General features: G+C 51.6%; 2 protein-coding genes across 5 annotated transcripts in view; one reads left to right on the top strand and one right to left on the bottom strand.

The window, feature by feature from the left end:
- Positions 1-618: 618 nt before the first annotated feature.
- On the bottom strand, positions 619-13,851 carry SLC31A2 (solute carrier family 31 member 2). The gene is made up of 4 exons (XM_044439775.1): positions 13,737-13,851; positions 9,113-9,179; positions 5,983-6,175; positions 619-4,500 (listed from the first exon to the last, which is right to left on the bottom strand). The coding sequence occupies exons 1-4, from the start codon at positions 13,743-13,745 to the stop codon at positions 4,332-4,334; spliced, it is 438 nt and encodes a 145-aa protein (XP_044295710.1). The 5' UTR covers positions 13,746-13,851; the 3' UTR covers positions 619-4,331.
- Positions 13,318-24,373, top strand: part of LOC123028217 (syntaxin-binding protein 1) — a 67,984-nt gene continuing 56,928 nt past the window's right edge. For 2 of the 4 annotated variants that reach the window (XR_006415632.1, XM_044439772.1), the window contains exon 1: positions 18,565-18,690. Coding sequence is in view for 1 of the 4 variants with exons in the window: in XM_044439772.1 (XP_044295707.1) it covers positions 18,654-18,690 (37 nt within the window). In the remaining 3 variants the exon portion in view is untranslated. Of the gene's footprint in view, positions 13,440-15,436; positions 15,587-18,564; positions 18,691-24,373 lie in introns of those variants that run through there. The other 2 variants (XM_044439774.1, XM_044439773.1) reach the window with 2 other exon arrangements.

Below are 24,373 nucleotides of genomic sequence, written 5' to 3' on the forward strand. Positions count from 1 at the left end.
ACTTTGCACAGGTTGGAAAGCCACCACGTGAGCTCTGCGTGGAGGAGCAGAGACTTCAGGGAAAGTAGCAGCAAAAACTAAATCTTTGCACACTCCTTCTCGGAGCTGTCAGGCTGGGCCTAGCTGCAGCTGTCCTGCCGGGGACGGGCCCTAAGGGATGCGCGTGTTTCCCTGAACCGATTTGGGCTTGGAGGCGATGAAATGCAGAGGATGATGGGAGTCCCCCCTCTAGTCACATGGGAGGGAGACGAGTGGGGGGCCACGCCCTGGAAAAGTTCTCCACGATTTACCCACAGGGGCATCCTAATGCCTGAGCAGAACCGCCTTTGAAATGGACATAGGCAAACTTGGGTGGGGAAGCAGCCCCTGATCCACGTGCCCCGATCCATGCATATCCCGTTGCTGTGATAACATTCCACTGCACATGTGCCTGATCCATGCTCTTGGTAATTTCTCTTGAAAACGGTTGTGGGGAGAATCGCTTTGCCATAGGCTTGTTTTTAAAGTGCCTGGAATCCAAAGTGCCTTGGGGATCAAAAATCTCTCTTCTCCCGACCCCCTCTTCCAAGATAGTTTATTGCAAATCTTATACCAAATGTTTAAGAGAATGTGCTTATATATTAATAATAAAATCTTGCTTTATTTAATGTCAGCATAGTCTGTCTCCTCCTTTGCAGGATTTGTGCTCTGAGGAGACAAACCGGTTTAAAAGGTGTCCTTTAGTGGAGCACCACTGGATTAACCTCTTGCCAAATGCAATTTTGTTGTGTCTCCAGGAAGTCACGGGGCCGCCTCCGAAACGAGCAGTCAGGGTTCACCTTCCCTTGCTCCAGCCTCGTTCTGCAGGCCAGACACACCTTTGCTCCTGGTCTCCTATTTAAGAATTGGCCATCCTGGAAAAGGGACAGGTGAATCGAAACCCGAAAAGCGTCATTTTGTTCTGACTGTGCTTACCAAATTTTCACGGTGTGATCCTGAGAAAGCCGAGACAGGGAAGGTATGAGCACACGGGGGTGTTTGCAAACAGAACAAAATTAAGCAGAACTACCGAAGTTTTGAAAAGCACAAACATTGATCTGGTAAGTATAGGAATAACAAATGATTCGTAAAATGTTTTAAAAGGCACTGATTTTGAAACACCTTGTATAGCAGATGGATTTGATGTGGCGTTTTAAATTTAGCAGATGCCCCCTCATGAAAGCAACCTCACCGCTCACAGAGCCTTGATTTGAAGTGTTGAGTGTGTAATTTACAGCTTGGGTTTGTTTTGTAGAAATCCCATTCGTGCTGGTGAGGCTGACCAGGCGGCTTGCCGTAAGCGGAGTCTGTAACAGCTAAGGAGCTGTGTGTCTTTCAGCACTGGCCGTCTCCAGATCCCATCAGCCCCAGCCAATGTGGCTAGTGGTCAAAAATGCTTGGCGTGGCCATTCCGAAGACCTGGAGGGCACTAGATTGGGGCAGGCTGGAAGGGGAGTTCCCACAATATCCACCCAAGCCTAGTGGGGTTGTTTATACTAATTCGGACCTGGAGAAGCCAAACCCCCAAAACGGACGGATTGAGGCCCCGAGCTGCTTGCGCACAGACACAATTTTAAACGGATTAAAAATTCTTCCCAGCTGCCTTCATCCAACCAGTTTTGGGCAGCTTGTGCTTCATTCCCAGTCTAACTTTGCTAGCATCCAGTTTGCATTGCAGGGGTCAATATCCCACGGTGGGTGTACAGCAAAGGACATGGAGGTCCCCTTCCGAGCAGCTGCTCGGCAGGGGGCTCTCTCAGCCAGGAAGCGCTGGCAGAAGATCCCACGCCTGAATCCCACGCCCTTGAGAATCAAAAGGGACGTGGGGTAGGGACAGGGAAGACAGCGCGAGAGAGAGCACCGTGGATAAGAGACTAGTCCTTTCTGTTCACACAGCAGCAAACCAGCTGTGTTCCCGCAGGCAGGGGTGAGGACGACCCTTCCCTCTTGCCCAAGTTCCCCAGCATACTGCCTCCAAGACGGGACGTGCCACGAAGCCGCAAGGACCTCCTCCAAGAACTGGCCCTGTCCCCTTTGAAGGCTTCCCAGTAGTAGCAGTCAGTTTCATAGTTTATCGATGCGCTGAGGGAAAGAGTCCGCTCTTTGCTCGGTCTGAATCTCCCCCGTTTCCGCATTACAGAGCCAAAGGTCTTTGGCTCAGGTTTGAGCGGCATCCATTGAGTCTAATTCCGTATAAAGCCATCCTTGTCTGTGGGCGAGCATCTGGCCAAAGCGGCCTGCAGCATTTGTCTTTGGCCTCTGGCCTTTGGCCAGAGGGGCTCGTCACACAATGGACTCTATGCAGGGACGGGGGGACCACAAAGGAATCCTGTGTGTGCTCCGCTCGGTGCCCTGCTGCACAACTGTACCAGGGAGAGCATGTTTCACCCTACAACAGCTTTTCTCAGCTTGGTGCTCTCCAGCTGGTCTTGGACTTCAGCTCCCAACAGCCCTAGTCAGTGGCCATGAAAGCTGGGAGTTGGAGTCCGAAATACCAAGTTGGAGAAACCGGGCCTGCCATGTTAGCCATGACTGGCTGGACTGCTGTATTTACTGACGCCTTCACCTTCTGCCTGTGAGGACAGGGAGGGAGGCTAGATCGTTCCCGAAGGACTCTAGTCAGCTCGAGTAAGTGAGTCCAGCTGCATAGGACTCAGCCAAAGTAGCCATTTGCCAGGTGGTGTGAATGACTTGAAGGAGCAGATGCAGGGTATTTATACACGTGTCCTGTCGTTCAATCAGGCCTTCCCGAGACGTCCAGTTCCTGGAAGGTTCATCGCTGAGCCCAAATGAGCAACCTGTGGCTGGCAATGCCCATCAGCCCCGGCTAGCACAGCCAGTGCTGAGGGGAAAGCTAGGCCAAGACTTTTGGAGGGCTGCGGGCTCTGCTGAAGAAGGGGGGAGCCTTGGAACTGGGAAAGGTAACGAGTCGGTTGCTTTGACACACTCCGGGCATGTCGTGATCGTGGACCAACATCTTTGTCCCACACGGAGCGCGACGGAGCACTCACTTTTTCTACGGGGCACAGTTTTCCGGGCACAATCTGTCACTTTGCGTTTCTGCACTGGCTTCCCACTCATGTGTTTTCACCAATTCCCCGGGCACATTTTGGTTCTGCTAAGGGATACATTTTCCTAAGAGGCCACCCTGCAAAAGGGACCAGAGCGCAAACCCCAGGGGATCTTTGACGTCTGCGACAGGCACAAGTCGGAGAATTACCGATGATCTCAGTGCATCCCCGCGCACAAACCAGATTAATTTCACCCCATACCTGAAGGATCCCCCACCTTCTCCCTTGCATTCCTGAAGTCCTCTAGTTCTGAATCTGCCACATGATTCATTGACAAACATCCACGGAAAAAAGTCACGTTCTGCATTGGAAGACATTCTGGTCCAAGACGATGGGAACGAGACTCTTCCCTGTCCCACCGTCACCAGGGAGTGAGGCAAACTACAAACTGGGATCTAGGAAGCTTGTTGATGGGCCCAAACCTCCCCCTTGTCCACGATCCAGTTGTCCTCCTGATCTCTCCAGGAGGCCCAGCCCCTGGGCACGAAAGGCAGACGCAGCAAGGGTGTCATGCGATATTCACGGTCACCCTTATGCCAAGTGGCCCCTGATGCAACAATGTGGGCTCAGTCCTCTCCATCACCAGCCACCCTGATTTTAAAGCCATTGCTCCCCAGCAGTTGAGTGAGGCTTTCTGAGCGTCCTTGCACTAGGTGGAAAGCTTTGGGAGAACGCTGAAGAGTGACCCCACACACACACACACACGTGCTTCAGAAGTGTGGGACTACATCTCCCGTCATCCTTGTGGGCTAGGAACGAGGGGGTTGTAGGCCTGGAGGGAACATCTCACTTGCTCCAGTCCTGAATCTACCTTTACTGTACTGAGTGTCGACATTCACCTGGGAAAAAGTGGTTTTCTGCCGAGGAAGACCTGGTGGCTCAGGTCTGGAAAGGCCGGGGTAGATGAGACGTCTCAGTGAGCCAGTGGTTTTAGTGCAGGCAAGACCCCCTTCCTAGCCCCACAACCCTCGCCCCATGGTAAGGCCTACTGGAGTTTATTCAAAGGCACCTGGAGAACCACTTTTGCAAGACAGGTGGGAGCAAAACGGCTCGTTCTGCAAGATCGGAAGTTGGAAATACCCTGAATGTGGCAGCTGGAGAGGAGACCCAGCCAGGAGAACATCGTGGCACCACGGCTGGAGTGACCTCCGTTCCCCAGCAAGAGCTGAGCCCGAGGATTGGTTCCAGACGTAGGGTCGAGTTCAAGCTGCACCGATGACGCGTCCTCTGGCGCCGGGCCTGCTATCGCTTGCTGAGCAGCGGGTAGGCCAAGTAGTAACCGAGGGTCGAGCCCACGATGACTCCCAGGAAGATCCACGTGTTGTAAGACATCACGGCCAGCATGACCAGGTAACCGAGGACCACCTGGACGATGTGGAGCAGGGACTGAGCCACGTGCCACAGGAACCACCTTTTCCAAAAGAAGAAACCAGCGAGCGTCAGCCCGAGCCACAAGTAGCGTGTATGACGAAGAAACAGCGCGAGTCAGAAGGGGCTTCCTGCACCATCTAGTCTGACCCCGGCTCCACTCACAACATGCCCACCAGTGTGAAACTGGGAGAACTTGTAGGCTTAGCAACTCCACCCGGCAGACCCACAACTCGATGCTGCAGCATGGAGTGCTTTGGTTTCGTTTGTCAGCTGTGCCCTCCTTAATATTCCATCCTGTTTTCTCTCTCTCTCTCTCTTTTTCACTCGTGCATTTCTTAGCTGTGGTTCAAGGTCACAGTTTCCCCAAACCCTAGAAAAAAGCCGCCACATTGCCCCCAGATGGTCCAGGCAAGTCCCATTATCTGTGACCATTGGTTGTGCTGGCTGAGGTTTATTGGACTTGTAATCCAAAACACCTGGGCAGAAGGCACCACGTGCCCCGCTCCACCGTGAAAACTTTTACTGACATCAATATAACCACCTCATAAGCAATTTAAAACAATAAAATCATTGCAGGAACAGTTTTAAACAAAGCCAGATTCCATAAAATTCCATTTCAAACCATCCATCATCTGTGACCGCTAAAAACACATTTAATTAAAAGCCAGACAGAACAGCTGAGATTCTAAAACTCCTTAAGGCAGCCATGGAAGGAGAAAATGTGTGGTTCATGGGGAGGGAATTCCATACAGGAATTCTGTTAAAAAATTCTGTTAAAAAGAATCAGAGCAGCTTTCCCCAGTCTGGAGCCCCCTGACATGGTCATTTAGAATGATTATTCTGTGTTGACTGTGGAGGATGGGAGTTGCACTCCCATACATCTGGAGCACACTGGGGTGAGAAGACTATTTGATAGAGCAAATGTGTTACAAACAATGCGCCATTGCAAAAACAACACCCACACACCACACCCCATGCCTGCCTGGCACCTGCCCAAGGAGCAGAAGGAGCAGAGCCCTAGAAGTGAGGCGCTGATAGGACTCTGACTCAGAGCAGGAGAGACATGTCCGTCAAACCCAGCCTTGGGCAGGGAAGGGTCTTTCCCTGTCACCGTGACTGGAGATGCTGGAGGCTGAACCCGGGGCCTTGTGCATGCAGAGCATCCTGGGGGCCTCCCCACAAGGAGCACCCGGGGGCCCCAGGAGAGCAGGCAGTCCAAGATCGATGTGGCACCTTCCCCCGTCCAGGCGCAGAGTCAGACCAGGCTAGCTAGCAGCGGGATCTTTCTCCAACACGGAGCAATATCCTCCACGGCACCGAGGAGCACCTGAGTCGCTCGGGGCACAAAGCAGGCAAGGGGGTGAGACCCAGTGGGGAGGGGAAGCCGCTGCCCCGGCATCGACTGCCAGAGGCAGCTGCTTCGCTTGGCTCCACGGGAGGGAGGGCCGGCCAGCCCTGTGCAAAGTGCAAGGGGCCCCTTTCTCCAGAGGAACGGCAGCCCGCCCCTTGCTGTCGCCCTTACTTCCTCCGAGGGAGCGTGAGCTGCTGCTCCGTGGCCGTGCTCACCGACGCCCTCTCCGGCTCTCGCAGGGTCTCCTGGCTGACGCTGGGGGCAATGGCTGGCACTGCGCACTGGAGCAGCTTCGCCTTGCCGACCTTGACGGCCTCGTACAGCACGGCCATCAGCAGGACCACCACCACCGAGAGCACCATCCCTGTCGGAACAAGAGTGGCGATGTGAGCAAGGGTGCGACGGCCCCCACCCCCAGTTCTGGGACTGCCCTGCGCAAGCACGAGAAGAGCAGCCCTCTGTGGGCACCAACTGCCCGGAAATGTTTGCTTTGGCACTTGAGGGTCCTGGTGAAAGTGGAGACATCTCCCCCGCCCGTGAGGCTGGCTTAGTTCTGCAGTGGGGCGAGGCAGGACAGGCACCCCTCTGTGCTCTTCTTCCTCCTTGCGATAATCATGCGGAACAAGAGCGCAAATGTGCATGTGCCAACTGGCACACGGTGGAATTCAAGCCACAGAACCAAGCTTTTCTGGGTGCAGAATTTCAGATGACCCAAGAGTCTTGGGCTGACTCCACAGGAAGTTCCTCACAATCTAGAGTGAGGAAGGAGTGTCTGTAGACCTTTGTAAAGCGTCTTTGTTTTGTCTTGGGCCTGTCTAGCAGACCCCCAGGAATGATTGATTGATTTCATTGACTCTGCTCTAGTGCGACTAAGGCGCGATCCACAAGGGAGTCGCACAGAGTATCCTTGGAAGCCAAAGGGGCCAGGTTCCACCTCGGCCTTCTCCGATCAAAAAAGTGGCGCAGTGGGCCCACTTTCTGGCCAAGGACTTGAGTGGATCCAACCAGTGTCCACACAAGTGCTTCCGGGTTCAACTGCTTCCCGTTGCTAGAGAGCCCAGAAAAGAGGCCGCCTTCAGAGCTTGGCCAGCTCGGGACAGATGCCACCTGGCAGCTCAGGGGGGAAGCATTCCCTTCCTTTGCCAAAGGTGCTGGGTTTGAATCCTGGCATCTCTGGATTGGGGGCACAGGATGGAGGGCTGCTGCCCCGCCAGAGCGGCAGTTTGTCCGGCAAGCAAAGAGGGGAGGCACTGGGATCTGCACGGCTTGTTTTGCTGGGCGAGAGCTTGCAGAATGCAAGGTTGGGGCCTGGCCCTGCTTTGCAGCCACTGCAAATCGTGACTGTAACAGACACGCCGCTTGGCAAACAGCGGCTCCAGAGTCTTTTATTTGTTTTGGGGCAAAGTGTGCAGCCAGAGAAGGGAAGCAGGTGGCTTCGTGGGCCCAGCTTCTTTTCCAGTCTGCCCTCCAGCTTGAGAAAGGGAAGCTCCATCTCTGCTGGATATGGCATGGCCCTGGTGCCCACTTGCCAGCCGGGATCGCCAGACACAGAAGACTTCCAGGGCAGAGTTTATTTATTGATGTATTTAAAATATTTATACCCTGCCCTATGCACAAAGGCGTCTCAAGGCGGCTTACAAAAAACCAACGCAAACAATCCGACAGGTGATTAGATAAATAAATATGCACATAAAACCAATAACATTTCACAAATGAAGGAAATTCAAAACAAAAAATCGAGAATAGGAGCAAAATCAAAAACCAAAAAGCCACTGTGCAGTTAAAACCTGATTCAAATGTCTAACGTTTAAAAATGATGGGCAAATGAGTCGCCCACTGCTTCTGATCGCAACTCCCTGCGAAAGCAGTGAGCCCTCACTGGGATCCGGCCAGCTTTCCTCATCCTAAAGGCATGTGGACAAAGCTGTCTGGCCTGCTGAGCACCTTCCCCTCTATGACTCTACCCATAGTTGAGCACACAGGTTGCAGACCCTTCCTCACGCCCCACCACTGAGAGGGACTCGGTTCGCTGGAGCTCAGCTTCTCTGCAGTGCCACCCTGACTGCAGAACTCCCAAAGGATGCCAAACTGGCCCCTTCATCACTTAGTTTTTGGAAAACTTAAAATGTTTCTATTTCACCAGGCTCTCAAGTAATGTCCCATCTGTCTGTTCCACTCCCTGTTTTTAGAGCTGTGTTTCCCACTTGCTCTTAACTGTACCCCATGTGAAGTTTTAAAGGGTTAAACTTTACACTGTGAAACTGAAGTCACCTTGAGGGTCCATCTGGGCTCAGAAATATTTTCTTCATCATCACCATCATCAAAAAATTCATGTTGTTTCGGTAGTCTAAGGCAGGAGCTTAACCACTGGAGTTTGTGTAGCCTGCAGGCCTGATGAGCAACTTCCCACCCACCTCTGTTTTCCTGCCTCCTGTCATTCAGATCATAGAAACATAGAAACAGAGCCAGTCAGAAGGGGCCTCCTGGGCCATCTAGTCTGACCCCCGGCTCCAGCCGGCTCCGCTCACGACATGCCCACCATGGATAGATCATGGTCTTGGATAGATCAATGTCTATCCAATTCTGTCTTGGATAGATCATGATCATAGGTCTTGGACAGATCAATCTCTATCCAAGCCTTCCCCACTTCCTACCTTCCCACCCGCATTAATCTTTCTGGGTATCGTTGGGAATGGCAGGAATGCCCCTCAGTGCCCAGCGCTCCACCTCCACTTAAGCACGTCGGCAGGAGAATCGCCAGATGCCGCAGCCCATCTTGAACCCGCCGGAGTAACACATCCCCTGGAGAGGAAGGGAGGTGTCTTGGAAATCCTTGAGAGCAGAACCAAACTGCCCTTCCCCAACCTGGGGCTCTCCGGATGGGGCACACCAAACTCCCATCATGCCAAGCAGATCATAACGAGAGTTGCAGGCCAACACATCTGGGGGGGCACCGGGTTTGGGAAAGCTGGTCTGACAGCAGTTACTGGCCTCAAGCTCCCAGGCCACTACTGTTCTACGGGAGCCGGGCCACCTGCACGGGCCACCACGCACCGGGTTGTGCATCGTGGGTTTCTGACCCAGCCTGGGTGCTTCAGCTTGCTTGGGTTGGCCCTGCAAAACACCACGAGGCCAAGCATGTTAAGGAGGCGACGTCCAGAAAGATCTTAGGTACTGCATGAAACAAAGCAACCTTTCATGATCGTCCTTCACCTTTTTGAAGCAAAGGTTTGATACGATCTCTGCCCCAAATAATCAGAAGTTTATATTTGCTTAGAGATAATTTTGTTTTTCTTCCTACCTCCTGGGCTGTGGACATTCCAGAAGTCAAACAGAAGGACCACTTTGTCAGAGAAGAAGAAATGCATCTATCGAAGATGGGCAGGGGGAAGTGGGAGGACAAGAAATAACAACGTGAGAGTTGGATATTGGCAAGACGTCGGAGACGAACAATGCGCTCATTTTCTTCACCCTCTTGTACAATCTATGCCATCGCTGCCAACCATGCAGCTGTTTGGCTGTCATGTGCCAAAACGGGCCAGAGGCATGGGCGCATCATTGGAAGAGTGCGGCACCTGCGCAGGTGCGCTGAAACTCACGCTTTCGAGATCAGCCTCAGCAAGCCAATTCACAGCTTGCTGACCAGAGGCTGCAACCCACCTGCCATGGCATCGCCTTGGCCGCCAGCAAATCCCAGGTACTTTTCATCCCACCTGCAAGGATCCGTAGATCAACAGGAGACATCCTGGGGACCACAATCCCTTGCTGTCTTGTGCTGATAGGAACTGTAGTCTCAAACATTTGGAAATCACTTGTTTGTCAGTCTGGATCTAGCTCGGTGTGAGAATACAGAGCGATGGAGAGAAGCGGGTGTCTTTCCACGAGAGAAGTGGTGTGCCTTCCATACAGAGCATCAGTTGGGTCACGTGACCAGGAAAACCATCTCTGCCCAAAATGTTGGCAATCCTCAGCCAATCAGACAGCTACACCGGGTAAGGCTCACCAATCGACTGCGTCCACGTCTACACAGGGAACCCTGTGATTATCTGGCCTCTTATTCCACCTCACTGCTAAACTCCAAAGCGAGACTGAACACAGGTGTCTTTTTACAAAGAATGGATCTCTAGACTCAAGGTTCCTGCAATTTCTTTGTGCTCAGGGCCACATCTGTGTTTCATGTCCAAGCAGAAATGCTGCGCCTTGGGTGGAATCGCTAAAAGCAGCGGCGGCAGCAGCAGCACAAAAAACTCTCTAAAATATCAAACGCTGTGTGTGAAACGAGGAACTTCACTTATGTGGCAGCCGGCTTCTCAGATTTGAAATGCCCCCTGCCTATGTCCAAGGGAAAATGCCTGGGGGCCACAAGACACACTTGTATTTCCAGGCGTACGTTCCCAGCAAAGTGTGCAAGGTGCGTTATACATGCGACATGCACCAAAGTTGGCTAACATCCCTGTTCGGTGTGCAAGTTCTCAGGCAAACCCAGGAAAAGGTGTGCTACAGAGGGCACCAACCGCACTGCCGGGATCGGGGCCTGAGTGACCCTGCAAGGGCCTGGAGAACCAGGACCAGCTCTGGAACTCCTGAGGAGCAGTTAGGCAGTGCAGCCGGAGACCAGCAGAAGAGGCTTCCCTGCCGCAGCAGCACAGGTGTCTTGGGGACTCCTTGTTCTCTGGCCCTCCTCTCTATGCCTTGTGCCAGCAGAAGCCTGCCTGTTTCGCGCTAGCTCTGCTCTGCTCTGCTCCGGCTTGTTCCTGCCTCCCTCCAGCCTGCGCCCTTTCTGCTCTGCCCGTCTTTCCTCGAAGTAGACCCTGCCTCGCTCCAGCCTGCTACTGCCCTCGCAGCAACATCTCTCCGGGAAGCCGACCTTGAAACTGTGCCCTGACTCTCTCTCCCACTCTCTGTGCTTGCAACATCGCACGGCTTGCTTCCATGCCTTTGACCTGGACCTGCTGACTTGCCCCGAGTCTCTGGCCATCAGAAGCCCTGGACTCCGCTTGAGCTCACGCCCTGGAGCTGGCATTCAACTCCTCCCCACTGCCACCCCCGGCCCGGCCCGGCCCTCACGCTCTGCTTGGCAAAGATGCTCTGGGGGTCTTCTGTTGTTCCAGCACTGTGGAGGCCCCCAAACGATGGCCCATTTCAGCACTCCATGCCCGAGCTTTGCCGCAGAGCGCACCCAGAGCTGCCTTGTTGTGACCCAGGAGCTGTGATGCAGGACTGGCAGGCACTTTTACGCAAGACTGGGCTTGCTGGGGTGTGGTCCATTTCTGGGTTGCCAAGAATGGGAAAACAACGACACAGAGGCCTCTTATTTGCCGAGCTTCCTGAGCGGGTATTGTCAGTGCAGTTCAGCTGGAGAATTGTGCACACATTCCAAGCAAGCTACATGAAGTCATTTCGTACCAAGATGTAAGAGATAACCAGGTTTTCTTGCAGGCGTGCGTGGCGGGCATAAGCAACCCAGTGCTAGCCAGAGGTTTTGGACTACCTTTCCCCTAATCCCTGACCACTGGGGCTGATGCCTCCCAAAAGGACTGAGCAGGTTTGGAAGCAATCCCACATATACTGCACTATCTCAGATATAATTCTACGCTGACATGCACTGTAATGACTAAACCCCAGCTTCAGCCTGGAGCTTTGCAAAAATCCAGATGGCTCTTCCTTCTCCAGAAAGAGGCATCAGATCAAGAAGAAAATGAAGGACAGTCACACCCTGCCTTGCTCAAAATCTGTTGCAAGCTTCCAGTGTCTCTGACCATGGATGGGCGCCTGCAGGAGGGGCAGCCAGGAAAATCGGGTGGACTCTCTGCTGGGGAGGACTGGGCGATCTGCTGGCCAGAAGGCAACATAGCATCAGATGTTTGGGAAAGTCCTGTCCTGTGTGACAAACGTCCCACAAAGGCAGTCACAAGACAAGCATGTGTCATTCGTAGGAATTTAAAAAGGCCCTTAAGTTGGCCCGGCTGCCTCTCATTTGTCTTGCCTATCCTAATTAGCATGTGATCATTTAGAAGGAAGAGCCGTCCTCTTTTATTCCTATTGGAATATCTTACTGCTTTAATGATATCCTACCCAGGAAGGCAGCATACTTGGATCATGACCCGCCTTGTGCTAAACCTGGACAAATCAACGACGCAAGTGAAGCTCAACTTGCCCCATGGATTCAACTGGAAACTTCAGGACAGTTGCTTCGGAATGCGGTCCTGGATACAGTATGTCTACTCATATCTATGTCCCACTGAATTCAAAGAGGTTGACTTTCAGGTAAATGGGTGCCAAAGCACAGCGTGATTCAAGAGGGAACCCGTCTGGGTTGTACTGCAAGGCAGACGACCTGTTCGTAACCCTTCGGTGTGCGGCACGAAGGTAGGAACCAGCCGCATTCACAAGAAGAAACCAGGCCAACTATCTTCATTAGTTCAACTTGGCCTGCAGAATCACCCACTGGAACGGCACCCCAACTCATCTGGTACCCCAGTTCCAACCATGGTCAACAACACACCGAACGTTAGTGCGGTGGAAGCAGTGGAGAGTGCTGGACTGGGACCCAGGAGTTCGGGGTCCTAATCCCCATTCTGCCATGAAGCCCACTTTGGCCCTCGGCGTAACGTACTTTGCAAGGCCAGAACGGAGAGGGGAACCTTGGGTTCCTCATGACGAGAGGGACCCAACGTACATATGCCAAATAGAATGAAGAAGAGGAAGGAAGCAAGGACAGAAAAACTGGAAGCACTGACAGTACGGACACGTAGGAATGCCAACAGCTGGGGAATGGAGTGGAAGGTGGAGTTCAATCTATTGGTAGATTTCTGGAGGGTTCCAGCAGATTAGCAAGGATTCCCAGCTCCCAGTTCTTTAGCGACAGAAGCAATACAATGACTCCCACCTTGACTTAATTACGGATTAAGAACATGGGGTAACTAGGAGTGTGTTTGGGTTAGGAAAGACTCCAGGCCGGGTTCAGTGCCCGTCTTCAGAATGACTCTTTGAAAACTCTTTGATTCCAAGAGGGTATCTTTCGCAGCTAAGCCCGTTTCTGGTGGACCTCTGGATTCTAACAAGAAAAATAGGAGATCCCTCAGACTTCGCTTCTCCACCTTTAATCTAGAGAACTTGCAAAAGGTGTAGAAACAGATCCCCACTCTCTCTGTTGTCCGAATTCCATTCAGATTCATCTCCCCCCCCCCCCCACCACTCTGTTCCAGAATCTAAGGTGCAACCCCACGTCAGGCAGAAAAGGACTACAAGTCCAGATTGTGATCCTTGAACTACTTCCTCAGCCTTATGGGGGCTTACTTCTGAGTAGACCTGCCTAGGATTGTGCACCTTCACAGCTGGTCACTTCACGCATTTCCTAAGCGTACATTTTCTGTAGTTCTTAATGCATCTTTTCATGTAAGTTTTAAGAAAATGTTGCTCATTGCTCGGCTATCGGAGAGGACATTCAAATATTTTCATTTTCGGTTTCAGAGAGCAGTGGAGGGCTGAGAACCTTGCCGTCTGCGTGCGGACACCAACTTATAGCGGGGGGAAAGGCCGGTCCAGGCAACTTCTCCCAAATTTGGGCAGGACAGGGGCATCCATCGCCTGAGCTGGGATCTAGAAATTAATGTCTGCTGACTCCGGTAAGCGGCCATGGGTGGAGGTACTTAGTCTGTGTTTCTAGCAAGATAATAGCTTTGTTTGCGTGTGGATTGACAGGACGTTAAGATGCAGTCGAAATCAGAATGTGCTCCCTTACAGGCTCCCTTACGGTGGGAGAGTCGACCAGCCTGGACTGGTTCGTGCAGCTTGGCAAACTTGGGCTGGGAAATATTGCAGATGTCTTTGCATGAACCTTTCCAAGAACCGAGAGAATCCCCCGTTCCACCACCCTTCCTCCGCCTACCGCTCAGCGCAAAAAGTAGACGAAATACATTTACCGGCATCATCTTGATACCTTCCTGAAGTTCTGCTTGTGCTGTGTCGGCGAGGCTGCAACGAAGGCGGCTGGCAAGATCCACAAACTCGTTCCCGATTTCGGGTTCTTCCTCCGACTAAACCGCAGCGCCTCCCCGAAAGATACGGTATCTTGCTGCCAGGATCACATGGGTGAGGGCGCGCGCGCGGCATCCTGGGGCTTGTAGTCTTTGCCCGTGACCTCTTGGGAGGGCTTGACCCACCCCTCCCCGTCCGTCTTTGTCGGGGGATTTCGGCCAACGGCCTGTACGTGCCCCTTCCCCCGCCTGCAAAGGGCCGTGCGGATGCGCGTCCCCTTGCCGTGGGAAGGTTCCGCACTGCGCGTGCAATGCTCCGTGCAGCCGCGTGTGCAAGTCGGCAAAACAGCGGTGTGCAACGGGGAAACGGGCTGCCGATGCTTCTCGCTTGGACGTTTCCAAAGGGAGGGCTGGAAAGAGCCCTTTGGAACCGGGTTTTCCAGAGTGCGTTGCTCAGGAACGCCTGGAGAAGCCGGTGGGAGTGTGCGCCGCGGTTCGTGGGATTCTGCGATGCTGCCCTCCTTTGCTGGATGGCCAGAGAGAAACATAGAAACAGAGCGAGTCAGAAGGAATTCCCGGGGCCATCTAGTCTGACCCCCAGCTCTGCTCACGACATGCCCACCATGTGCATGTCCAGCCTATCTTTGGACACCCAAAGAGAAGGAACCTCGCAAGGGTTAACGGTGTAAAAGACCCTTTCCCCCTCTGGAATCGCCCCATCGCAGGTTTCTTCCATAAGGCACTCTTACTTCCTCAGGCTTATTTAGGACACTGCGTGGATTCTAACCACTAGAAGGTGGTGCTTAGGTTAGACTGAATAATACCGAGTTTTGACACATAGCCTTTCCACAATATACATATATTGCATGTTCAAGTGTTTTGGGTGGTGAGGATGGGTGTGTTTGGGGTCACTGGATGCCCCTGACTAGGTATACACAAATGTACAACTACATCCATGCCCTTAGTACATATAGCATGCACACACAGAGACTTTCAGGAAATGAAGCTTTTATATTGTTTTTATATGATTATATGTATTTATTTATTGTTGTGAGCCGCCCCGAGGCTTTGGCGAATGGGGCAGCATAGAAGTTTACTAAATAAATAAATACATAAATAATAACTATATTGCAATTCCCCGTAAGGGCTGATGCAGCAGGAAATCATGGACAGAATATAACAGAGCAGCTGGATTCGCAACAACATGTTGCAGCGTGGAGACCTTCTGTTCAGATTCCCAGCCTGACTGTTCTGACAGTCAGGACCCCACGGGTGTGGGATGGGCTTCCTCGGGAGGCAGTTGAGGCCCCATCGGTGCGGGTGTTCAAGTATAGGCTGGACATGCACATGGTGGGCATGTCGTGAGCGGAGCCGGCTGGAGCCGGGGGTCAGACTAGATGGCCCGGGGGACCCTGTCTGACTCGCTCTGTTTCTCTGTTTCTGTTTGCTGCCTGCACAGGTTTTTGGTTCCTACCTGAAACATTCCTTCAACATCCTGTGACTAGCTATCAAAAGGGCGCAGAAAATCCATTTATCTTGCATGAATTCCAGGGGGTAAGCAAGTCGTTAAGACAAAGATGTCTATCACTGAATATAAGTAACTTTCCATCACAAGATTTACTTCAAATATTACCTCCTCCCCAAAGGTTGCTTCCACTGGGCATTGCTGAAACGTATGAAGATAAGAAGCATTAGCAGCCTCCTGCCTCTGACCGGGGGCTGATTTCATTAAGCCCTTATCAAAGAGATGTTGTGGTGTCCAGCCGACTCAGGAATTAATAAGGTGAGTTAATAAGGTGAGTCATCAAATATATTTTGTACTTCTGCAAAACACAGTGTTCCAAACTCCTACTTACGCCTCCCTTTTGTGAGCTGTTGGTGCTGTTTTGGCCAGAATAACCGTAACTCTCATGGCCTGATCAATGGAATTAAAGGGGCTAATTAGCATGGAACAGGGAGAAAAATGCAGAAAGCTTTGATCCCTGCTTTGCACACCATGGCGCATGTACGGGCCATTTGCTCTTGGGATGTGCTACAAAGTCATCTCTGACTCGGTGAACGAGAGCTTGCCCCAATGTCCTGTCCTTCCCAGCCTCACTCACTTTCGATGAGCTCTACCTTTACGGAATTGATCCACCTCCAAGCTGACGATCCTCCTCTTCGGCATTTGACTTTCCCTGGCAAGATTGTCTTCTTCAGTGAGCCTTGTCTTCTCTTGATGTGCCCACATTTCAACAGACTCAGTTTGTCACCTTTGCTTCCTGGAAAAGTTCTGGCTTGATTCGATCTAGGCCAACCAGTTTGCTTTTATGGATCCTTTACTTGGATCATATCATTAGAGAAAAGGGTGTTTTTTAAAAAAGTTAAGTAATAACAATACAATACAAAAAAGCCACATTCATAACAACAAAAATCAGAAAGATAAAAAAACTCACAATACAAATGAGTTAGTTCATCAAATCAGTCAGGAAACTTAATAGTTTGTTTGATGCTAAATTCAAAAAGTACATCCCGCAATGGAACCTTTGCTTACATGGTAGCTATTTATTCATATTCATAAATACTCTTCTTCTCCTTTACTTCTTCTATGTTTCCCCTCTTTCAGGATGATCTTTCTTCATCCAAAATTGCATTGAATCACATGAGGGTTTGATACCCTTCCCTTTTATTAATGCATTACAGAAAAAGTGAAATATGCCTTAAATGTAAAAATGATAGAAAGAACATCTCTAATTAGGTATATTCCCAGCCAATTGCTCCCCAGGTCCAAAATGTTTAAAGTTGCTACACTGAGCAACTTCAGCCCTGGTGGGAACCACCTGGCTTACCTGTGCTCCAATTACCCACTGCTCTCTGGGTGGTCAGGTGGGGGCCCTGAACATTTGGCCCAGGGTCCAGGTCAAGTTTCTCCACTGTTTATGTCTATTGTGGTGCTCAAGAGAGGCCAGTCTGCTCACAGGGCCTTGTTGAAACTTCTCTGTATTTCTGCTTTGAACATAAGTGGAAGGCGGAATCCATGGTTTGGTAGGAACAGGGAAGAGTCTTGTGACATCTTTAAAGTTGAACAGTTATTACAACAGATGCAGCTCACTTGCAAAGGTACAGAGCCCAGGAAAGCTCAGGTCATAATTAGGACACCAGGCTTTAAGGCTGCAGGGAACTGGAACTGCAGGGAACTGAGGACACTCAGAGGGGATCTGTTGGCGACACACAGGTATGTGAGGGGGCGTCACATGGAGGTGGGTAGAGACCTGTTCTCCCCTGCAGAGGAAGGCAGGATGTGCTCCAATGGAGCCAAGCTCAGGGAACCCAGGTTCAATTTGGATGCCAGGAAGCACTTCCTGACAGTCAGGATCCCGAGGGTGTGGAAGGGGCTTCCCCGGGAGGTGGTTGAGGCCCCATCGGTGCGGGTGTTCAAGGATAGGCTGGACATGCACATGGTGGGCATGTCGTGAGCGGAGCTGGCTGGAGCCGGGGGTCAGACTGGATGGCCCGGGAGGCCCCTTCTGACTGGTTCTGTTTCTGTGTTTTTGCCATAAGTGACTAATGCTGCTACCTCTCTGGAAACCTGAATATAAATGAGGAATTCGACCGTGAGCTGATAGATGTATTTTCTTCATGTGTCATTCATTCATCTGGGTTTCTGCCTTTCTTGGAGAGAAGCATACAGAGTTGTTTCTTGGTTGTTGCTAAGCTGTCTTATCCCTACCAGAGAGGCCTGGGCAGAAGGTAGAGCTGGATATGCCAGCAGATGATTTCTGGGTGATTTAATTAGATTGACAAGGATTTCTAATGCTTTCACAACAGCAGTGGCAAAATATTATTCTCAGCATCGTAAATTATCCTACCAAATTGAAGAAGGCTGCTGAGGAGGAGGTAACCACAAGCAGAATTGTCCTTGGAAGGACTGAGTTCCCAGAACAATTCCTGAACTCAGAATTTGTAGTAATGCAAAGACCAATTGTTTTGTTTATAGAAGCTATCTGGAAATCTCTTTTAGAGTGTGTCTTTTGCCCCAGGATCTAGTTGTGTGTTTTTTGTTTTGTTTTGTTCTAGTGAACAAAATGAAGCAAAACGTCCAAGTTTGAAATAAATCCAGATGGGGCTAAATGTTGGACTCGCGAGTTCCAGGTTCTTACTGGGTGATTGGACCCACAAGGTAGTTTTGGAAAGGATTAGATGGAGAGGAGGGGAACGTTGTAGGCCATCCTGGGTTCCTCACAAGAAGAAGAAAGATGGGTTGTGCATGTATTGTTAAAAAACAAACGCACTGCCTCGTTCTCTTGGCCTCCCCTTTGTGCCTTCCCAGGGCTGCTTCTGCCTTTCTCAGCAGAAGAAGGGCGAGGAAATCCCTTAAGGAGGAAGAGAAGCCTCCTGGCCTTCCCGCTGGCCACGCTAGCTGGGGCTCATGGGAACTGGCATCCCCATCTGCAAAGGCTTGGGGGTCCTTGCGAGGGCTAGAGCCCTCGGAGGGACTTCAACCCACAGACAAGATGCGAGCAGGGAGGGGCTCGCTCGCTCTCTTCGGAACTGCCTTGCGGGCGGGCGGGCGCTCCTCCCCTTCGAGGAGCCGCCCGTGGGCAGAGCGGCGGGCCCGGCGGCGGATGCTGGGCAGGCGGCGCGCGGATTGGCCGGCCCGCGCGTGACGTCACCGCGGCTCCCCCGGCGGCAGCATCAGCACCAGCATCACAATCCGGCCACGCCCTGCCCGCGCCGCCCCCCCCCCCCCCCCCCCCCCCCCCGCCCGCAGTCAGCTGAGCAGCGGCGCCGGGCGCAGTGTGCGCGGACCCGAGCCGTGCAGCAGCCGCCGCCGCCGGGGGCGAGGAGACCCGCGCCGCCCCGCGCCCCCGCCGCCGGAGCACCATGCCGCCCGCCGGCCTGAAAGCGGTGGTGGGAGAGAGTAAGCCTGCGCCCCCTTCCCGCTTTGCCCCCCCACCCCACCCCACCCGCGCGCCTTTGGTGTGGGGAGCAGGGGCTCCCCCCCTCCCCGTGGGCTCCCCCCCAACTTGCATTGCAAGAATGCTCTCGGGTTCTAGCTTGAAAGGGCGAGGTGGCGGTTGCAGAGGGGAAGGGGGTCTGCAAAGAGTGCCCGGGCGGGGTGAGGGGAAGCGGGGGGTGTTAGGACCTCCTGCTGAGGGAAAGAAACTGCCCTCTCCTCTCTCAGGAAAGGCACCAAGCCCCGCAGCGGCCGGGAAACAGTCATTTATCGCTGGGGTCGCCGAGCATATCTGTTTACGGCTCATGCAATGGAAGAGGGCTGGTGGCGGCAGGTCCCGGCAGGGGAAAATGAAAAGAAGAAATATAGAAGAGAAGAGAATTTAGCTGGCATTCAGTGGCCCTCGGGGGCTTTGGATGGGGCTGGGGGCCGGCGGAGCCGCGCAGAGAGCTTGCCTGAACTGTCACCCCTCCAAAAGTGATGACGCTTAGAAAACTCAGCCTCTCTGGTGTTTTCTTGGGGGACCACGCAGGGGCGGGGTTGCTGTTGGAATTTTTCTGCAGTGTGTTTGGGTGGAGGAGGAGGGGAACTGCAAGCGTGGGGGGGGGGGGGTTTTTTTTTTTCCCCCCCCCCCCCCTGCCTTTAAATGGGGGGGGGGGGTTAAAAAAACAATCCAGCTAGCGTTTGTCCTGTTTTCATCAGTCTGTAAGCGGTGCAGTATATGCATATATATGTCTCCTCACATTTAAACGATCAGTGGAGAGAGAGAGATGGTGCTTGTGTGTTATAATTCCTCGGTGTTGAGAGAGACAAACAAACATGTAGAAAGGCCTGCCATTTCGAACCTCGATGGAGGATCTAAATTACACATTGATGGACAAAGGGAGAGATTTTGATTGATTGATTGATTGATGGATTTATTTGCTCCATGAGGGTTTTTTCCAGTTATTTGCAAAACTCCATTCCTTGATATCTTTCCCCTCATCTCCTTTGCAACCATACTATTAAGCACAGGGAAAGATCTGGTGCAGTGTCGGTGCAAAGCATCTTGGTTGCTATTTTTTTCCCTTCTCCTCCCACCTCTAATAATATCTGGCTTCTGGTCTGGCTTCTTTCTCTCCACCATTAAGCAAGTGCCACAAAATTGGGAGGTGGGGAGAGCAAGATGCTTCCAAAGTCTCCAGGGTGACATTAGAATGGATGCATGCAATTGCATCTTTTTCTCGATCGTAAGCAGTTTCCCTCCTGCCACCCTTTCTAAAATGGGAATCCAGTTTCTTCATACGTGATTGTTCTGATTGAAGAAAGGGGGGGGGGGCTTTGCACACGGAACTGAGATGCTATTTTCGGCTATCAGCTTTGGGGTTTGATGTATGCAATTAAAAGTATATTCGGCAAGGGATGAATGTTTGTGTGGAGATGGGGAATGGTCTTGTTCAGCTTGCAAAATGTTTTGGATTTTTTCTGAGGAAATCAAGGCTTTGGCTATATTCTTGCAATGTGTTTACAGATCCAGTGAAAGTATCGCATCCTCACAGTTGCAGAATGAAACGGTGTATTTTAATTTATTTTAGGTGCATGTCTAAATAGTTGCGATGGTAAGCTACTTTTCACAAAGGGTTGTTGCTATGGCTTCTTTAAATCCCCTTGCTCTCCAACAATCTCTGATAAGCCGTATTTCAAAGGAGGTGCAGTCCAAAGGAGTTGTTAGTGTGTTTTCCCCCTTGACAAAACCTAGTAGATTAATACCTTCTCTCGGCTTCTTTCTGGAAACGGGAGGAACAAAACTGTAGCTGGAAAAGAGCTTGCAGCGGGAAGCGATGGCTGTTTTCATGCATTTCAGATGCCTGGCAGTGCCTTCCATGTTACAACGCCAGTCTCTCTGCTGCAGTCAGAGGAGGCTGGATTGGTGTGCAGTGGTGTGACTTGACGGTGGGTGGGCAGGGGACGAGAAATGATCCTCTTAGATTTGTGTCCTGCTTTGTTCCACTAAATCACCTGCCCAGAGTGCTGACCAGCAATCCTGCACCAATGTCATGTGTTTTCAATTCCAGAAGCTCAGGTGCTGCTAGGGAACAGATGCGATCCTTCCCAGCACCGTCCATTTCTGCAAGGCAGGGGCAGAATCCACCAATCCTTTTTATGCTGCAAGGTTTATATTAGAAGAGAGTGGAATGAAAACAGAGCATTTGCGTGTGTTTCTTTCTGTTTGTTGAAACATAATTATTTGGCACGGTGTGTTCAAACAGTATAACAGGATGCTAAAGAAACCTTAACTTGGGATCCAGATTTAATCATAATCAGAACAAACACACTGAAATCAAGTGTGATAGAACAACTTTAAGTACCGTTGATTTTAATCAGTCTAAATTAAATGACTATGTCTGGATCCAGTCCATAAGTGAGTGCGGAAATATAGATGCTTGCGTTTGGAGACATTGTTCTTCAGTATGAACAAGTAATCTTAGAATAAAAGGGCATGGTGTTTCATGGTGTGAAAATGGAGCAGAGTTTAAAACCCTGTTTTAAGGGAGTTCTTCTAGCAAGGCATTACAAATAGATAAAAGGATTCTCAGAAGCATTTTCTCCCCCTGTAGGTGTGAGTTGTCTAAAGAGACTGGGGTTTAAAGGCAGTTCCTATGCCCAATTCCTGTATAAAGTCACCCGGTAACTGAGGCTAGACTGAGCAAAATTCTGACTCAAGACGGTGATGGGGGTGCTGCTCAATGACTCACTTTTCTGTAGTTCCACGAAGTGAACAGGCTGCCAATTCAGAAATTTGGCCTAATTGTGGCTCCTCGCATAGGACCTTTTTCAGCATTACGCAGCCAGGTGAAGAGCGAGCCAAACAAAACATACAGCAAAACATTTGCCTGCTGCAGTCCATTTATAGAGAAGTGATAGTGTAGAATATGTTGATTCAAGCAAAAGTGGCTTATCTTTCCAAAAATGTGTTTAGAATTAAAGATTAAAGACTGTGACCCCAACTTAATAGCAGAGACTGCCCTTTAACAGGCCAAGGCAATCCTGAATTTTTATCCATTGCTGGTAACCAGGATCAGTGCTTTGATTGAAGCGACCCCCGATTCTGCAACACCCTTCCCAGAAATATTTCTCAGGCTTCTGAGAAGAGAAGCCTTGCTGGATCAGACCCAAGGTCTGCCAGTCCAGAGCTCCATGCACATGGGGGCAAACCGGCTGCCCACAGGATCCCCCCAGCAGGGTGGGTGCAAGACCACTCCTCAGTAGCTGGTGCATGCAGGCAGACCTCCCCTGGTCAAGGAGATAGCCCGTGGCCAGCAGGGCTAGTGGCCTCCTCCCTTGTGTATCTGGCTGATCCCTCTTTAACGCCATCCAGATTGGCGGCCGTCGTCGCTTCTCATGGCAGCACATTCCACAGCTCAACTATACGCCGTGTGAAGTAGTCCTTCCTTTGATTGGTCCTACACCTCCCACCAGGCAGCTTCATGGCATGGCCCTGGGTTCAAGTGTTAAGGGAGTGGGGGAAACCTGTCCTTCATCCTTCAGCCACCCTTCGCCAGGCTGCTGTACTCCAGAGAATTTTAAATCTGTTTGTTTATTTGATTTATATCCTGCCCCTTTCTTACAAAGGACTCAGGGCAGCTCACATCATTCTCCTCCTCAGTCATAGCCTCACAACAACAACCCTGTGAGGTAGGTTGGGCTGAGAGACCGTGACTGGCCCAGCGTCACCCGGTTGGCTCCATGGCTGAGCAGGGACTAGAACCCAGGTTGTCTGAGTCCCTGTCCCATGCCCTTAACCACTACACCACACTGCCTCTCAGATGACTTCACCCCCGTCATCTCCTGCCACCAGCATGGCCAGTGCTTAGGAATGCTGGGAGATGTGGTCCAGCAACATCTGGAGGGCCACAGGTTCTCTAGTATTGGGGAATAAGCCATCAGCACCCCAAAAACATTTCACAGCCTCTTAGCTGCTCCTTCCAGTGTGGGCTCTCCCACACTGGAGACCTTCAGAAAGAACCCAGAGAGCCACCTGAGTGGGACGGGGTAACATGGGGTCCTGCAACAGCAGGGGTTGGACTAGATGCCCTTCATGGCCCCTTCCAACTCGACTGTTCTGTGATTCCATGACCGCCTTCTCCGGAGAGTCTGCTTTTCTTGGACCAAACGGTGGACCCAAGGGGGCAGGTGGGTAGAGCTGCCATCCCCCCCTTTGGTCAAGGCAGACCCAGGTTCAAGCTGGTCCTCGGCCGTAAAGCTTACCAGGTCACAGTATACTCCACTAGGTGGGGCTTATTCCCCAGAAAGCAGAACGATAGGATTGCAACCTTAATTGTGCTCACCTGCCCAGAGAGCTGCCTGAGAGGTGGTGGTCTCTCCCACACTAGAGACATTCAAGAAGAACCTGGGCAGCCTTCTGAGTGGGGTGGTGTGACGTGGTGTCCTGCAACAGCAGGGGCTGGACTGGATGGCCTCCATGAGCCCTTCCAACTTGACTATTCTATGATTAGCGGAAGGATTCTAGTGCCTTTGTTGATGGCCATAATCGGATTTATCCCAAAGGCTCAGGCCTGGGTTCTGTTAGCTATGCAGACACCCCAGGCGGATGACTTTCCTTCCCGGTCCTTTGCAATAAATCTGCCCCATCTCCAATTAAAGCCGTCAAAGGCCCTCGTCAGTGCTGCGTCATGCGAAGCGGGGCTTGCTCCGTTGCCCTTTCAAGGCTGATCCCAACAAAGCGTCACTGTGGAGACTCTCCCACTGGTGGAAGCAAGGTTCTCGTTGCCCTCTTGACAATTAGCGCTGCCGCAGCGTTTGCAAGAATGCGTCCCGGCCTGTTCACCTTGCCACCACAAAGGTATTGTAGGAATAGGTGCAGGGGTGGGCTATTTAATAGGAAAGTGTCCCGAGGGCTTCCTGTGGTCCTAATCCAGGAGAGACTCACCTGCAGTTGCTGCTTGAAAAAGCAGAATTCCAAGAGTTCCCCAACATGGGGGAGTTTTCCCATGCAATTCCCCCTGCTTTTCAGATGTTTGCATTCTAGCTCTTGCCATTCCTGAGGAGTCAGTGGCCCTGCTGGCTGAGGCTCATGGGAGTTGGAATCCACAACCAGATGGGGAGCGTGGAGTACTACAGTGGCATGATCCTGTTTCTTGCCGCTAGGGTGGTCCCTGGAAGTAGGCAGGGTGTAATGTTGGGACGAAGATGGCCACAGCTCGGCTTTGGAGTAGTTTTGGGTTGGTCTGGTTCACTGAGGCAGCTTCTTGGTCACACTTCTGTCAGGGTACTTCCTTTCTCTCTTGCCAGTGTCTATCCTGTTGCAAAACTTATGTGGTTTTGCAAACGCTCCACAGAGATCTTTTAACCACAGCCCATGTTTATCTTATTAATTATATTTCTATGCCACCCATAGCCGAAGCTCTCTGGGTGGTTCACAACATTGAAGTCCCCCATCCAGATTCCAACCAGGCCTGACCCTGCTTAGCTTCCCAGATGAGGCATGATCAGGCCCTTCAAGCTACATGGAAGCTTGGAGGGTCCTGGCTGTCAGATGCCTTCTCCCAACTGTTGCTTCCTGATGTTTTGTCTCGGGAACGCGGCTATTTCCTCTCTTTCAATGCTGGCCACCAACCTCTTCTCTCAGATATTTGGCAGCATAGGA

Source organism: Varanus komodoensis, unplaced genomic scaffold (assembly GCF_004798865.1).
Source record: "Varanus komodoensis strain SLA01 unplaced genomic scaffold, ASM479886v1 scaffold36, whole genome shotgun sequence".
Taxonomy (NCBI): domain Eukaryota; kingdom Metazoa; phylum Chordata; class Lepidosauria; order Squamata; family Varanidae; genus Varanus; species Varanus komodoensis.

Bases quoted from the DNA above. Each gene is read 5' to 3' on its own strand.
- SLC31A2 (XM_044439775.1), bottom strand. The intron at 6,176-9,112 runs GTAGGAAGAAAA...TTGTTCCGACAG, and splicing joins GAATGTCCACAGCCCAGGAG to GGATGGTGCTCTCGGTGGTG. The intron at 4,501-5,982 runs GTAAGGGCGACA...CTTTTGGAAAAG, and splicing joins CTCACGCTCCCTCGGAGGAA to GTGGTTCCTGTGGCACGTGG.